Here is a 17852-nt window from a genome sequence, read left to right on the forward strand (position 1 = left end):
CGCCCCCCTCCCAGGGAAGGAACGTCGGGGTGAAGGAGCGACGCCCCTCGGTGGCAGGGCCCCGGGCAGCCGGGATGAGGCTCAGTGCCTCCAAATCCGAGGCCATGGTCTTGTTGACAGAGAAGTTAAAATGCAGATAATTTATAATTAAAATAATGTTGATTAATAAATGAGGACCTTAGAGAATCAAACTGTTTCTGAGTTTAGATGAAGTTCAGCCAGATGACCAGCAGGGGGCAGAGCAGCTGCTGCTACAGGATTAACCAATCAGACTGATTAAAACTATGAACATGTCAGACTGGATTCAGATCAATAATTAAACTAAAGATGATTTTATTCAGTCTGGGTTTATATATTAATATTTTACTTCAGATTTTGCTATTAACAGTTTTAGCTTCTTTTAAATAACTGTGTAACAGCGACTGTGAAAATATGTTCAGGAATAGATTTACGAGACTCTACCTCATTATTATGAGATATGCGTTATATTTTCCATAAATAGTCAGAAATGTGCTGCCATGAACATTAAATAATGATGATGATGATGATGATGATGATGATGATGATGATGATGATGATGATGATGATGATGAAGCAGCAGCCTCTGGATGAAACCTGAGCCGCTGCCACCAGGGGGCGCTGTTGGTCCTGGAGCTGCAGTGTCTGGATGACCCTGAGGTCACAGAGGGTCACAGCTGGATTAGAGGCAGATTATTTATTCTCTGTGGATTTTAGTTCTGGTTCAGGAGGTTTAGATCATAAAATGGTTTCAGAATCATGGAGATTCAGAAAGAATGAAGGATAAAAAGGGACAAAATTAAATAAATATTCAATTAAATGTTAAATTAAATGGAGGTAAATAATAACATAAACCTCTAGGGGGCGCCAGTCTGTTATTCTGGGGGACAGATGTTCCCTCCGTCCTGCAGCTGGATCAGATCAGACCAGCAGCAGGTTGACAGGAAACGGTTCCTCTGCTTGTTGCCAGGCAACAGATGAGAGACGAGAAACCAGGAAACAGAGACAGAGGAAGAGAAACCAGAACAGAAAACTGGGTCATAGAACCGTCTGAGGTTCTGGAGGAGCAGAGCCGGGTTTATGTTTCAGTTCTCTGAAGTGACTTTAAACCTGGAAGCAGATCAGATTTTTAAATGTTTTTAAACTGACTGAACAGCAGCAGGTTCTGAAATCCAACCCCCACAGAAACGGACCTCATGTTTCTGCTGCTTTTCTTAGAAAAACTTCTTCCTATTATTTAGAGGAACTGAAACCAGTCGGTCATCTTCCAATAAAACATCATGATTCTCACTATAAAGGTGTTAAAACCAACCAGGGTGTTTGGAGGCTGCAGTCGCTGCTCTGGGTTTCATGCTGCAGGTCGTCCCTCCTGTTCATGTCCTGTACGATAAAGGACAATAAAGCCTTTGTTTTAAAAATATATTTTTTTAAAACTGTCCAATTAAAAAAATATTTTCTAACATTTACTAAAGAAATCATAAGTTATGGGTATTGAGGTGACACAAGGGTAAAACATGTGACTCAAACATGGAGGCCTCAGTCTTCAACATGGCTGCCTCAGGTCTGAGTTCTGACCTTATGACCTTTGCTGCAGATCATCAGGTGACTCTCTGATGACCTGCTGACCTTTCAGGTCACTGAGGAGAATCAGTGTGTGTGTGGGGGGGTGGGCAGGACTAAGGAAAATGTTTTTCCTGTCCTCCAATTGGAAGGTAAGGTATGGTAATTTTATTTACATAGCACATTTTCAGCAACAAGGCAATTCAAAGTGCTTTACATGAGTTAAAAGGAAATACAAACAAAATAACAAACCATAGGAAAGATTAAAAAGACAAACTAAAACAAAAAAGAGGAAAGGATACATTAGGGCAAATGGCAACATTCAGACAAAACAAAGGGGCAAAACAAAGACATGAGTGAAGGCGGTGACGTCAAGGGGCCATGAAGCCAGGTGGCTGAGAGATCGGTTGATCAGATCTATAATTTGTAGATTTGGATGATGTGCAAAGAAAGGCTCCAAAAATATAGAATAAGAGAAAAAGACAGGATAAAAACAGAGCAAGCAGGGCAGAGAGGGGAGCAGAGGAAGAAACCTGGAACAAAGAGGAGCAGATAGAGATGAAGACTGAGAGCAGGAAGTGAGGAAGAGGATGAGTGATGAAGAGCAGGAAGTGAGATCAGGTTGACTGATGAGCTTCAGCTCATCTGGGTAACACGGCAGGACAATACTCTAGTGGGGAATTGGGGATCCAAAAAAGCTGGAAACGCCTCTGATTACAGTAACTGGTCAACAATGTCGTAGCAGCAATAAATAAACAGTATGAGTAAATAATTTTTGTTATGGTTTTAATGATATAATAATCAGTTACACATGAAAAGAAGATATTAGGCCATGGAAAAAACATAACCCTCATTAAAAAGTAAACAGTTTGATGTGATTTATTTAATGAAGGAGTTCAGGGATTCAGTGGAGGCAGGAACAGATTTAAATCTGATCCAGGAAGTAGAAAAGAGACAACAGGAAGTGGACGATGGGCCGACCCACAAAGATCCTGTTAGAGGACAGAGTGCTCACACCAACACAGAAGCAGGAGTCAGTCAGTGTTTGGCTGATTTTCTGTTGATGGATGGGGTCATGAATCAGGGTTTAGGGTCACATCCTCCTTCCCTCAGTGAGATCAGTGAGGTGAGTCGGACCGGGTCGTCCTGTGGTTCTGTTTGCTCTGCAGCAGCGAGTTTGACCCACTACTCATCCTCTCCACATCTATTCAGGTTTTAGGATATTTCTATATATTAATAATCAGCTTATTTGATCACATGATTTGATTTTATAGTGATCGCATCGATCTGATTTTCAGCTCCAACCCAGATTCAGATCCAAAGTTGCTGATTTTCACTTTGAGTCTCTGAGATAAACTTTTTCTATATGATGATTTCAGGTCATTTTGAAGTAAATTATGTTCAGTATCAGAAGGAAATAATCACATCTGTTTAAATCTTCAGTTTCATTCAGTTCCTCTGAAGTTCCTGGTCAGAGACAATCAGGAGAAACGGAGAGAAAAACACAACAGGATCATCAAATAAAAATAAAAACATGATGTTAATGACAGTAACAGATTGTGTTAATGTGTTTTATATTATATTAGCACGATTTTAAATGTCTGTGTAGAAGTTACTGCAGCATCATCAGATTTTGGAAAATAAAAGTTTTATAAAGCAGAAACAGTCAGAATATTTAGTCTCTAACTCTGAATGATCTGATTCATCATGAAGCTTTGAAACTTTAAAACTCTAAAAGAAAAACAGAAAAATATCAGATTGATTTCAGATCAATAACTGATAGAAATTAACTTCTGATAGATCATGGATCAGAACCAACCAGCCTTACTGGGATTACTGGGATAACTGGAGCTGAGAGCAGCTGCTGACCAGCTGAAAGTTCAGATCATCTCAACAATAAGAAAATATTTCATCATTACATAATATTATGAACTACAGAGTTCCATGAGGATCAATTTTAGGTTCTCACTTAAAATTGAGGTTTGAAAAATAAACTAAAGTTTATTCTGTTCATTCTATGTTAAAAGTTGTTTATTATCCCTTTATAGATTCATATTTTACTTCAGTTTTTTCTGTTAACAATTTTATTGTCTTTTAAATAATCTATGATTCATTTTATGTTACAGTGTCTTTGTGGAAAAATGTTCAAGTACAGATTTATGAAATTCTTCCTCTTTATTATGAGATACAAGTTGTTTTTTTTTCCATAAAAGTGTCAGAAATGTGTCTCCATGAATATTAAATGATGATGAGATGAGAAAACCATTGGATGAAACGTGAGCAGCTGCAGAACCAGAAAGAACCAGAATCACACGTTACAAACATGTTTAGTTCCTGTTTCTTGGTACAATGATTGTTAAAAACTTTGTGGTTTCTGCAGGTTTCAGATGAATTTCCATCGTTTATATTTGGTGACGAGCTCCAGGGTGTGAAGATAAAAAAAAAACTGAGACGAGCTGCTGAGACTGGAGGGTGAAACCATGCTTTGGTTGGTTTAAATGTGTCAAACTGTGAAGAACAAACAGACGTTAAAACGATGATCTAAATCTGATGAAACCTGCAGAAGCAGCAGGATGAAGCTGATTCTCCAGGTTTTCTGATTAAACTCAGCAGCGTTTTGTCTGGTGGATTCTGGGATCATGCTGAGGACGTTTGACTCGCCTCAGAGTCTGGAAGCAGAGCTGATGAAATGTTGCTTCAGTTTCTTCTTTTCCTCTGAGTTTTCAGATGTTTGTCCTCTGGTCAGCTGCAGCTCTGCAGCCTCTGGACGTTCAGACTCTGATTCTCTGCTGCTGCTGATGCAGACATGAGCTTTTCATCACTTTATGAATCAGAAAGACAATCCTGCAGGGAGGAAAATAAAGTATTTAAATAATCTAAAGGAACTTTACAATAGGAAGGATACTGCAATATTAAAGGTAAAGGTAATTTTATTTATATAGCAGATTTTCAGAAACAAGGTAATACAAGGTGCTTTACAAGAATTCAAAGGAAATGCAAAGAAAATAACCATAGGAAAGATCGAAAGAAGAAAAATAATCTAATATTATCTATCCAAAGTATATAAACTAGATATATTTACTTAACCTTTTTCAAAGTACTCATGTCTCACAGAAGGAAACTGGGTGATAATTTCTAATGCATAAAGTGTCCTTAACAAAAATATAAAACATGATTGATGAAGATTATGTTTATTTTCATGGCCTAATATTCTTTTCATATGTAACCAGTTATTGTATCTTTTTTGTTGGTGCTGGTGGCCTTTATTTGAAAGTGGGCAATGAAAGAGGGGAAGATAGCAGCAAAGGTCACAAGGCCAGGAATCGAACCTGTGATGTCCAGGTGGTGCTTTTCCCCTGCGCCACCACAGCGCCCTCTATTATTGTATCTTTAAAAGCATAATGACCCTTTATTCTTTTTATTCTTTCAGTATATTTTCTCCTCCTGCTTTAAATTTGACTGAATATCAACAAGCCCAATGGGTTGAAACAACCAACATGATTAAAGAGCAGGTAGATTAACTGTCATCCAAATACATTATAGTTTCAATATGTAACTTATGTATTAAAATAAAAATGTAAAGTTAAATTTGAATAATAAATCTGTTGACCTGCTGTTATAAACTAGATTAAACTGAAGATGAAGTCATTCTCCCTCAGACTGGAGCTCCTGGCAAGACCTGACCTTCTGGAGTATTAGAGGTCATTAGAAAGGTCAGAGGTCAGCCCTGAACTACATGGCAGGACCCGGTTCATTTCCTGAAGAGAGCTGGGACTACAGTCTAAAGGTTACCATAGTAACACACTTTGTTATGAATTAAAATAGTGTTGAAGGTCCTCCTGCCAGGATCCAGAGGAGGAGCAGCAGGAGGTCAAAAGGTCAGATCAGCATTAAAAAAAAATCTTTTTGGTAGAAACTCCATTCAATATGTTTGGAGGAAGAAGGATGAATCCAATTCCAGTAGAACCATCCCAGCCATGAAGCATGGAGGGGGAAGCATCATGCTTTGGCGTGATTTTCTGCTGGGCAACATGGAGCATCAACTTCCTGTGAGGATTTTCTATCAGTTTCAGGTTCTGGATACCAACTGGACCGCTCCAGAACCTTTAAAAATTTATTATGGAGCCACTGCTTAGTTCACTAGCTGTGAATTGTTGACTTAGTGCTGCCAATCACCCTCGGGCAGTGTTTCTCCACCCTGGTCCTCAGGCCATCCTATGCTGCATGTTTCAGGTGTTTCCCTTCTGCCACCTGAATTGTATCTCTGGGTGATTAATAGGTTTCTGCAGCTCTTGATGGTCATGCAGTCATTTGAATCAGCTGTTCTGGAATAGAGGCTCATCTAAAACATGCAGAGCAGGAGGGCATAAGGACTGGAATTGAGAAGCTCTGCCCTCGGGTATGTGCTGCTCACACCCTCCCTTTGCTCTCAGCTACAGCAGCCATGAATGCTCAAGTTAACAATGAAGTGTAAAATCTGCAGAGGAAAATATTGAGGGGAAATTTCATGATGAGTTTATGCTAAAGAACAAAGATGGAAACCTGAAATGAGAATATTCTTTATTTTTCTTATTAGTTATGAAAGCATTCATTGGTTAAAAACAAAGCAAAAATAATTAAAAATGACATCATTTAACACATTGATGTTTTTGCAGTTTAAACATTTTAATTTGTTTAATTTTAATATTTAATTTTCTTCCTAAACTTCTCTGAACTTTACTCTGGTTAGAATAAAACTCAAAAACACAAAAACAAAAACTTTGTTTCAGTTGAACATGTTCAGTTCACATTTTAAAAAAAATGAAATAAACAGTTTGTGAGAGAAAAATATTCAAGACATTTTTATTGAGATGGCCTTGAGGTGAAGCATAAAGAAAGATAGAAAACCTGAACTAAGATAATCAGCAGTTATAGTCTGATAATAGATGAGTTGGAACCTGTCAGCTGGTCGTCATGGTGAGACTGAAGGTCAGAGGTCATCTGATCCTGGAGGAACATCTGGAATCACAGAAACATCGGAAACTAATTAAATCAGTTTGATTAATGGACACTGGTGGGAAAAGGAGATTTAATCTCCAGGGACTTCCTGGTAAAATAATGGTTAAAAATGCAGCTGAAGGAATAAAGATGTTTTAATTCAGTGTTCAGTAACAGAAACATCAACATCGACTCTCCTTCCAGATTTGGGTCTTAACGTCCGACAGACGATCTGGACTCTCCTCCAGTCCAGGATTGCTCAGGGACTCGGGTGGGTCAGAGGTCAGTCAACAGAAAGCGTTTACTCTTCCAGTTCTCTCTGGTGATATTTGGTATTTTCTATTTGTAGCTTACAGTAGCGAGGGGTTCTCATGTCTGTGTGTGAATGAATCCACACCAGGAAAGTCCTTTGGTCTGGACCAGAAGCTGATTTAGTTTCATTTGGTGCAGTTTGCTTTCACATTGTGCTTTTTGCAAGCGGACTATAATGTTTAAACAAAGACACATGTGGGTTCTGATCTTTGGTCCCACTGGTCAGAAATGACAGGGCTGTAAAAGGACAGACATGGAGAAACAAACTGGAAATCCTACTGGCTCCATTCATGTCGTTACAACTGAAACGACATTTTGGATGCCAGGAGCAGCTCATCCAGCGCTGGTTTCACTATGTGAACTAACTGGTGATTGGTTGGACTCCACCAGGCTGCTCCTACGGTGGTTTCCATGGAGACCACTGCTTTCAACCAATCAGCCCTCCTCTCACTCAAAAACATTTGTCCAAAACTGTTTTCATAGTTTGAAGAATATTTCCAAGCCAACAAACTTGTTATTAAAACAGGAAGTTGAGACTGTTATGATTTTAATTTTGACTTTTTAACGTCAGTATGAGAATCTCAGCTGCACTGTTTTCCCTCCAGATACCTTCAGATTTATTTTCCTGAAAGTTTTTGTCAGAAAAAACTGACTGAACCTTTACTTTACATTTAGTCCTGGGTTTAAAGTTCTTTATTTATTAATCATTGCATTTTTCTGTCTGTCTCAGAGGAACATGTGGCCTGGTTCACCTTCAGATCATCATTTTATATGAACATTTACTGAGGAAGCAAATATTAGTTTACATTTATGCATCAACCCATGTGTAAGAATGGGAATAGAAATCAGGCTTATGGAAGAAAAAAACATGGATTCATATTTCTGGGGAAGCAAAAATCAATAAGAGTTGAGAAAAACAGTGAGAACAGAACTGATGAGTTCATTGTCTGATTCTAAGAGTCACAATCGGCCATTTTATCACAATATTTAAAGCAAGAAACAGGAAACAGTCGTTGCTGTCAAATTTAGAGGATTTACGTCTGGTTCTTGTTTTCTGATGATTTTCTGTCCATAACTAATAATTTGTCTTCACAGGGAATTACTGCACAGCATAACTTCTGATAAGATGCAATATTAAAATAAAAACATTTTATTGCTATGAAAACGACTTGATAAGCAGCAACAAGTTCTCAGTTTTTTTCTCTCGAGTCTCTAAAGACGTCATGGAAATTTATCAGAAACTAAGAAGCAGACCACAAACTTCTTCATCTTTTGGAAATGAAACATTTTAACACAAAGTAGAAAACAACAAAACTGTCAACAAGACTTTAATCTGTTCAGAAACCACTAAGACCACAGAGAGGCCCAGCCAGTCTGAGCTGCTGGCAGAAACAAGATAAAGTTTCACTTCACATCAGAACAGAAATGAAACAGCAGAAAATGAATTAAAAACTCATTTAAAAGCTGCTAAATGTTTCTGGATGATCAATTATTGGTCTTTATTATTTTTGCTCATCTTCAGTCAGAACAAACTATTAGGCCCCTTGATGTTTTTTATCAAATAACTACAGTGTATTTCAAACACAGGCTGTCATTTTGTCAGTAAACTAAACTCTTTCACTGCCTCTATCGTTTCTTTAGTCCAACCAAGATCAGCTATGCAGCAGATTTCTGGTAATAGAGCCCACAGCCGCCCATCAATAACTGCCCATTTTAATGGGTAGAACTCCAAATAAACCTTATTATGCATTAATACTGTCAAAAATAGGGGGGATAGTTCTTTGTTTCCATAAATAACAACAAAAAATAAGTAAAACACAAATTGGCACTCAGAGTAACTGAAAGAACCAAAGATTGTTTTCTCTTACAGAGGAGAATTATTGAGATTTTTTGCTTCACAGAAATTTTCTTGTGTAATGAATAAGAAAATGCAATGATTTTCATGCATCTATAGCAGTGTTTCTCCACCCTGGTCCTCAGCTTCCTGCTCTGCATGTTTTAGATGAGCCTCTATTCCAGAACAGCTGAGTAAAATGACTGCATGACCATCAAGAGCTGCAGAAACCTGTTAATCACCCAGAGATACAATTCAGGTGGCAGAAGGGAAACCGCTGAAACATGGAGGACAGGAGGCCTGAGGACCAGGTGGAGAAACACTGGGCTATAAAAACTGTGGATGTGTTGGAAAGGTACAGAAACAGTTTGTATTCAGGTGCTAAGAGCCATCTAGTGGTGACTATTGGTAAGTGCATTAGAGCTATGCAACACTCCAACATGGAGCAGAAGCAGCTCAAGTTGTGTGTAGATGACAAAAAGTAAGTTGAACATAATAATAGCTGCAGGTGTTTCGCCGCTGCAGATGCTCACCCTGAGGCGGATACCAACACCAGAATCCTTATACACTCTCAACCTAAAAGTCATTGCTATTAACAGTATGTCAATAAAGGTTGATCATCGGTTCATGAGTCTGAATATGTGGATTTCCTGTTTATTCCATCATATTGCAGACAGCTGTGCCAATATCAAATTGATTAATCTTCAAAATGTTTTGTTCCTAAAAAGGTTTTGAAAAGCAAAACTATTTTCCTTTTCTAAAATCTGTATTTCTAAAACAGTTGAGCTAAAGGAGCTGAAGAGGTAAAACTTCAACTAGTTCTGTAACAAACCCAAAACATAATTTCACCTCGATTTGATTTCTTCTTCTGTCGTCGAGGAGAAACATGGATACTTTGCTCTCCAACTTCTTGATTACCTGAAATAAACCAATTTGATCAAAATTTACTTTTTTTAAGCTAATACTATTTTAGTTGGTGGAAGTTAATATTGTCTCACTTTCAGATTTTCTCTGAACACGTCGCCTCAACAGTTGAATCAGCAGAACCAGAATCAGTGAATAAAACACAGCGATCACAAATGATGGAGTCAGGAGCATGTAGGAGGCAAACTGGGAGGAAGGTGAAGATGATGGTGGAGGTGAAGGAGAGGGTGGAGAATCAGACGTGGTTTGAGGACCAGAACCTGTTGATGGTTGTTCTAAAATAAAGCAATTTATTAAATAATTGTCCATCAATTTCTTTTGAAAACCAAAGTTAATATTTTCATCCTCTGACCTTCCACAGAGATCCTGCTGGATGGAGACTCTCCCTGACCGCTGATGCTGCACTTATAGAGGCCTTCATCAGAGCTGGAGACATGGAGGAGGGTCATGTGACCTGATGGTCCATCACCAATGAAGGAGCCATCTTTATAGAAAGCAGCTGGGAGGTTGTGGGCTGGACTCTTTGCTCTGCAGCTCAGAGTGACGTCATCTCCCTCCATCACAGGGAGGACAGGACTCTGCAGGATCACTGATCCACCTCAACACAGAGACAAACTACAGCATTTCATCCATTTCCACACAGCAACACTAACTCCACAGTCTGATCTTACCAGAGACAGAGAGCTGGATGCTGCTGCTGCTGCTGGAGGATCCAGACATGGACTCACACCAGTACAGGCCAGAGTCCCATGGGTACAGGTAGTTAATTTCACAGGTAGAACCAGCTGAATTTCCCCATCCATCTCCACACTCAGTCCTGCTCTCTCTGCTTGTGTTTCTCATCACAGTCCATCCAGCAGAGCAGATCATAGAAACCTTTTCTCCTTCAAAGAACTGAGATCTGCTGGGACTCACAGTCAGAGCAGCTGGAGAGACTGAAAAGATACAATTATCATGATTTCAGTGGTTAATAATAAGACTAAAACACATTAGTTATGCAAATTAACATTTTTCATAAAATTTTCAGACATTAAATTAAATTATTTGAATACTTAAAATAACTTAATGTGATAGAACTTTACCAACCTGGATCTGTTAAACAGCTCAGCAAGAAGACCAGAACTAGAGAAAAATAAATATTTATGTCATGGTGTGAATTGGAGTCAAATGTATCAGGCAGAGGCATTGAGTAGTTTTAATAAAAGTTTAACAAAAATGAAGAGCAAAAAATTAAAAAAAAAAATAACAGGAAGTAGAATAAATAAAGAATCCATAAACCAGGAACAAAAAGATATCAGAGAAAAACAGGGATATAACAGGATTAAACAGGAGGAACCAGCAAGGAGGAATGAGAAAGAGGTAAAGAGTGGAAGTGTGAATGCTGGAACAGACCTGGCCAAATGACTAACAGGTTGCAGGTGTGAAAGGAGAGAGAGAAATAGATAGTACAGGGGGTGGGGGGCAAGAAGAGAACACTGAGGAAATGAATAGAGCTTTGGAGCTGACGTCACAGCGTATGACGTTTACGTGGCTCGGCGCCATTTTTGGTGTCCACAGACCAAAACAAACTATTCAGAACACCGGTGTTTTCATTGCGTTACCGACCGCAGTAAAGTTGTTTTCAAGTTGGATACTGGATAAACCGAGCTCCGCGGAGTAAGGGACGTTCAGCTCAAGGTTGATCCGATTTATGAACGCTAATTTCGGCCAGCTGTTCTTTACTGGTCCCTCCTCACGCGCTTGGAGTTTCACATGGGGACTGTCAATTTCCGAACACTCCTGTAAATAAATGCTTTGTCTTGTCACCAACTGATACAATAAAGTGGTCATTCATGCTATTACAGGAGGCACACTATCCTCTATTAAAATTTTAAGTCATTCAATAATTTAAATAATTTTAATATTAAATGTCTTCAAGCTTCCAAATTGTGTCCCATTAACTCAATATGTATGAAAATGTTCTACTAGACCAGGGGTCCCCAAACTTTTTCCTGCGAGGGCCACATGACTGTTCCTTTTTCTGGTCGGGGGCCGGTCTTAGTTTTTCCGAGAAAGAAACCTTAGAAAAGTTTTGTTGAGGGGGCGGGGGGAGTGAAACTGTGGACCGGGGGGGCTGGATTACTGCCGACGACATATTCGCGTTTGTAGATAGATTTTTACCCAGAATGCAAATGGAAAAAAACCGTGAGCGAAACGGTGACTGGTACTGACTAGTATATATTCCATTGAGGGAAACTGAGTTTCATATCTGCTCAAGACCCCCCCTGGTGGTTGAAGAAAAATCCATATATATATCTGGTATTGTTCAGGGGGCCAGACCAAATGAGGACGCGGGCCCGCGGGCCGTAGCTTGGGGACCCCTGTACTAGACTGTATAGATGAGGCACACTCACCTTTATTACATTATAACACTTTTTATATATTTCTTAGCTATTTCTGAAGTCAAAATTTTGTATTTTACTTTAAAAAATATTTTTAAAAACATTCATAAAATGTATTACCTCAGATGGTAATCACTTGCTACCTGTAATGTTCAATTGCATAAAATTCTAGGACGGGATCTGTCATTACATGTTCACTTACCTGAAATATGTTAAATACAACAAATATTAAAGTGTGGTCTGTTTCACAAAATTTACTTGTCACCTTTATTGTTTAATTACACATTAAATGTTTAAAGATAGGCTCTTTCATCTGGTTTGTGTCATGATGTGGCAGTGGACACAAATGCAGCAGGCGGTGGACTTACTTTATCTGGATGTTATTTTAATGAACAAAATAAACTAAATCCAAAATCCAGGGAAAACAAGGAAATTCTAAACACAATGAAACAGGAGACACAAGGGATAACAACGTTAACAACTGGCAATGTGGTGAGCAGGGTAACAAGTTGGACTGGCGAGTTGTGACTAAAAAAGAGGAGCTTAAGTAGTGGGACAATGGCCTAAATGAGAAGAGTGATGGCAGGTGTGAGTAATTTAGCACAGGAGCTGGCTGAGGGCTGGGGAGAAGGTGGTACAGGGAAACTAAGGAGATCTGCTGGGAATACAAACAGGAAATAACTATAGGGATAAAATAGAATTAAACTATAGTCATTATAGACAGCTTGACATGGACTCAGACAAACAAGGAAAAGTAATAATATAATTCTAACTAAACTAAATACCTCTAATAATATCTAAAGGACCATGAAGGGCTAAACTAAAGCAAATTAAAACATGAAGCTAAATAAAATGAAAAGCAAAACAAACCCAAAAACCCAGTGTCCTGACAGATGTCTGATTATATAATTTACTAAAATCACATAAAATATTTATTTAAAAATATAATCTCTCATTACATGCATGTTTATTATCAGAAATATTTAAATATCAAATTTTTACTTAAAATGTGATTCATTACTTCACCTGTTTACATGCAACTTGAAGTGCTTCAATCAAACAATTCATGGATGTTTAATACATTAAATTATTAAATGAGAGAAAACAGCCACTTCCAACTGTATTTCAACACAAATGGTTCCTGTTCCTCTACAGCAGGGGTGCCCAAAGTCGGTCCTGGAGGGCCGGCGTCCTGCACGTTTTAGTTCTCTCCCTGCTGATGGTAACCTTTTCAGCTTGTCAGTGTTCCTCTTATGTCTTATAACGAGCCATCATTTGATCCAGGTGCGTTAAACCAGTGAGAGAACGAAAACATTCAGGATCCCGGCCCTCGAGAACCGACTTTGGGCACCCCTGCTCTTCAGAGTCTGCAGTCTTGCTGAGCTCCTCTCCTGGGGTTTCCTCCTCAGCCTCTCCAACTTGCTCCTCTTCTGTTGCCTCCGCTACTGTGTTTTCATTATTTACCTCTTCTGGGGTAAATAATGAAATCAGTCTCAGTAACTTGTTGATGGTTTTGCTGTATCGCCTCTTTAATTGACGCCCACGTCGTTTACCTCAGTGACCCATATTCAGCGCTGGACCCCAGTCTGGATTGATCTCATCCATTTCATACGTCGGTTTGCCTTCAAGAGGACATATCAGATCACACATCAGTATTAAAGCTGTAAATTTGATAACACTAGTAAAATAGTTTACTTCACAATAATGTAAGAACCTCGATGTCCACTGACAAAACTCGGACTATGCTATATAAACAATATTAGCCCGACCCACTTAAATGAACAACAGAAACTGATCATGAGTACACCCGGACAAAATCAAAGCAAAAAATTATGACACAACACTAATAAAGCGAATTTAGACACTCACCAGGATGGAAATGTCTGGAGCAAACTTGTAGGTATCTGGGGATGTTGGAGAAGGTGATATCAGGACGTCTCAACCGCGGACACCAGGACATTCGTCTTCTTTTAGTTAGCTCCGATAGCTTAGCCTCCTCGAGTTGTTTCCAAGCAGGAAAATAGTGAAACGAAAGTCCGTTTTCCATCTTTTTACCGTTTCAGTCGTGTGATCGGGCATTACAGACAATAACGCAGCAAGTTCGTACCATAGCTAAATTATTTTAAGTAATTGGATTTAAAAAATCTGCGTGAATGTTGTTTTTGTCGGTTATGTTTATGGACACCAAAGATGGCGCTGATACCCCTCCGACTAGATCAGTGACGTCACGCTCCGAAGCTCTATATACACTAATGAGCCCGACAAGGCTGTGAACGGAAGTGAAGGTGGGGAACGGGGCCTAGATGTGTTCAAGGGCCCAAAACGGGTGGGAATTTACAATCACTGGATGTAAACTATGTTTTCCAGTAAAACCACACGGTTACACAAATAAAATTCGATTGATTGAAAGCCGGTTAGCGAGTTGCTAACATGTAAACAAATAGCGTTTCCTGTTAGCGACAGAAGTCGTGCCCATAATTCACGTAAAGCATCACGGGGCGTAGGAAGGTGGATAGGATCAGACTTTCCATCTGCCAGGGATCTGCAACCTGAATCTCTGGAGACAAAAGTGTCTCTTTGGCTCACTTAATATATCAAATGATGAAATATTGCCCTGCACTGAAGAGAAGGAGAGCCGTTATCAATAAAGCTTTGGAACCTACGTCACTGTGTGTGACGTTTACGTCTCACGGAGTCGCTCGGCGCCATCTTTGGTGTCCACAGACCAAAACAAACTATTCAGAACACCAGTGTTTTCATTGTGTTGCCGACCGCAGTGAAGTTGTTTTCAAGTTGGATACTGGATATTCGTCCTCCGCGGAGTAATGGACGTTCAGCTCAAGGTTGATCCGATTTATGAACACTAATTTCGCCCAGCGCTCCACCGTTCCTCCTCAAGCGCTCGGAGGCTCTCATAGGGACCGTCAATTTCCGAACCAAACACCCCTCTAAATAAATGCTTTGTTTTGTGACCAACTGATACAAAAAAGTGGTAATTCATGCTATTAAACGAGGCACACTATCCTCTATTAAAATTTAATGCTCAATAATTTAAATAATTTTAATATTAAATGTTTTCTTCAGTAGCTTCCAGATCCTGTCCCATTAACTCAAAATCTGTGTGAAATCGTTCTACTGGACTGTATAAATGAGGAACACTCATCTTTATTACATTTTAACACTTTTTATATATTTTCTTTAGCCATTTCTGTTGTCAAAATTTAGTATTTTTCTTCAATAGCTTCTAGGTCATGTGACCTATTAACTCAAAATGCTTGTGAGATTATTCTACTAAACTACATAGATTATATTTTTATTCCATTTTGACCCTTTTTTATTTTTTAACCAAAATTATATTTAAAAAATATTTTCAAATTTGTTCATAAAATGTATTACCTCAGATGATCATCACTTGTTACCCGTAATGATCAATTACATAAAATTGTAGGACTGGATCTATGTCATTACATGTTTACTTACCAGAAAAATGTTAAATATAACAAATATTTATTAAAGTGTAATCTATTTCATAAAATTTGTCACCTTTATTGTTTAATTACACATTAAATGTTTAAAGATGGGCTCTTTCATCTGGTTTGTGTCATGATGTGGTGGTGGACACAAACTCAGCAGTATTCATTCACAGGGCCATTTAGTATTTCAAAACACCAAATATCACCAATAATCCATCAGAGTACCAAGCACCAATGGACCAGCAGCAGTTTGAAGTAGAGGCGATTTTGAGCTCGCAGTAGTCAATAATTAATGTATGTACAACTAAGCAAAATGTACCAGGTTATTGTAGATTTGCAATACCGAAATTACACAACATAATGTTTATATGTTGCAATAATTTATTGATTTTTTTTTTTTTTTTTAAACAATTGGTTTATATGCGACAGTTGGGAAAGGCCAGCAAAGTATTCCACAATGCATTGGGCCACCAGCAGCAGCAACTAATAAAACCATTTTTTGTCACAAAAATGTGTTTAAGATGCTTAAGGTAAAAAGGTAAACTTCAAAGCTTCATCTATGAAATTAGTTCATGAAGAATGAAGCTACTTTCAGAGCAGTGGATAGTTTTTAATATTTGCATTTGAACACATGAAACTGTACCATGAGTGAGCTTTGTGCTCATTTTCATGACCCGCTCTGACTGACGGTGCAGCCTTGCGATTTGTTTTACTGAAAAAAGGTGAACAAATTATTACTACTTTCCATATTTTCTGTCAAAGTTTGAACAGAGAAACAAAACAGCCAGGAACTGTTTCAGTGAACTGTTTTACTTTCATTTAAGTAGATTCTAGTTAAAAAAAATACCAGATTTTGGTTGCTAAAGATTCAATGATGCAGAATTTGAATTCTTGCCATTTTTCAACGGATCTTAAAGCTATGATCAGGAATATTCTCTCTCTCTAATACAGTAAAGCAGTGTTTTTCACCCCTGGTCCTCAAGACACACTGTCCTTCAAAATTAAGGTTTCAACACACATGATTACAATCAATGACTGATTAACTTTGTTATGCTGAATTGCAATCATCTGAATGGCTGTGTTGAAGCAGAGGAACATCTAAACATGCAGGTCAGTGAGCCTTGAGGACCAGGGTTGGGAAACCCTGCATTAGAGCAACAGGATACAGTGTTTGATGATTCAGTTTTCATATTTGGATTGGTGTAAGTATAAAACACTAAGTTGAAAGTCTACTAAGAGAAGTAATATAAAATAGTTGAACTCAATGTGCTTTTCTCATAGGAAAGGGTAAAGGAAGTCCAATAATAATTATATCACCAGATCATAATAAATCCCGTCCAGTAAAATGTCTCCAGTGTCTCTCAGACAGAGAGAAATGCTGATCCAGCAGAAAGAGACTAAAACTTGTCTACTTACAGATCAGACAGTGAGATGTTCCTTCCATTGTTCTTCTCAGTGATCTGACCTGACGATGTTTCACTGAAGCTGAGAACGGCTGGCTGAGCCGCCTACTTCCTGCTGCTGGTCCGTCTGCTGCAGAGAGGAGGGGGGGGGAGAGGAGGGGCTGAGAGAGGAGGGGCAGAGAGAGAGAAATGGGGTATAAGTCTTCTATACCACCCAACTAAGCCCAAAAATGATCTCACTTGCTTCTTTGTTTGAGGTCTGGGAATTGTTTGAATGGCTTTTACTTTTTCAAGTTGTGGCTTTATCTGTTCATGGCCAACAAGGTAGCCCAGATATTTTACTTCTTCTTGTGCCCATGCACACTTGTTCACATTCAGAGTGAGACCAGCATTCTGGATCCTTGCCATTACAACCATTAGATGCTGTAGGTGATTCTCCCAAGTTTCACTGTAGATCACATCATCATCCAGGTAGGCAGCAGCAAACTTTGAACAGTCACTAAGGATAATGTCCATCAACCTTTGAAAGGTAGCTGGTGCTTCATGAAGACCAAAGGGTAGAACCGTGTAATGGAATAAACCCATTCCTGGAATCTGAAAGGCTGTGTATTCCTTACAGGATGGATCTAAAGGCACTTGCCAGTAACCCTTACATAAATCTAAGGTTGTGATGCATTTGGCCTTCCTCAGTCTTTCCAGTAGCTCGTCAATGCGTGGCACGGGATAAGAATCAAAACAGGAAATGCTGTTTAACTTTAAGTCAGAACAAAAACAGTTGATTTGAGTCTTTTTTAGGAACCAGCACAATGGGATTTGACCACTCACTTCTTGATGGCTCCATCACTCCCATTTCCAGCATCATCTGGACCTCTTTTCAGTGGATCCATCATTCTTTCTGGAATCCTGTAAGGCTTAAGATGAACAGGTGTTGTATCTTTCAAAGTTATTTTGTGTGTTATAATTTCAGTTT

General features: G+C 38.8%; 1 protein-coding gene across 2 annotated transcripts; it reads right to left on the minus strand.

Moving 5' to 3' along the window:
• Positions 1-6406: 6406 nt before the first annotated feature.
• On the minus strand, positions 6407-17045 carry LOC103130763 (Fc receptor-like protein 3). 2 transcript variants are annotated; one of them, XM_007542262.2, is made up of 7 exons: positions 16896-17045; positions 10712-10747; positions 10297-10560; positions 9978-10223; positions 9700-9900; positions 9551-9619; positions 6407-6576 (listed from the first exon to the last, which is right to left on the minus strand). In XM_007542262.2, the coding sequence occupies exons 1-7, from the start codon at positions 16921-16923 to the stop codon at positions 6548-6550; spliced, it is 873 nt and encodes a 290-aa protein (XP_007542324.1). In that variant the 5' UTR covers positions 16924-17045; the 3' UTR covers positions 6407-6547. The 2 variants fall into 2 exon arrangements, with proteins under 2 accessions (XP_007542324.1, XP_016521643.1); XM_016666157.1 differs by lacking the exons at positions 9551-9619; positions 9700-9900 and having other exon boundaries at positions 16896-17040.
• Between the last annotated feature and the right edge of the window lie 807 nt (positions 17046-17852).

The sequence above is a fragment of the Poecilia formosa genome, unplaced genomic scaffold, assembly GCF_000485575.1.
Source record: "Poecilia formosa unplaced genomic scaffold, Poecilia_formosa-5.1.2 Scaffold669, whole genome shotgun sequence".
Lineage (NCBI taxonomy): Eukaryota > Metazoa > Chordata > Actinopteri > Cyprinodontiformes > Poeciliidae > Poecilia > Poecilia formosa.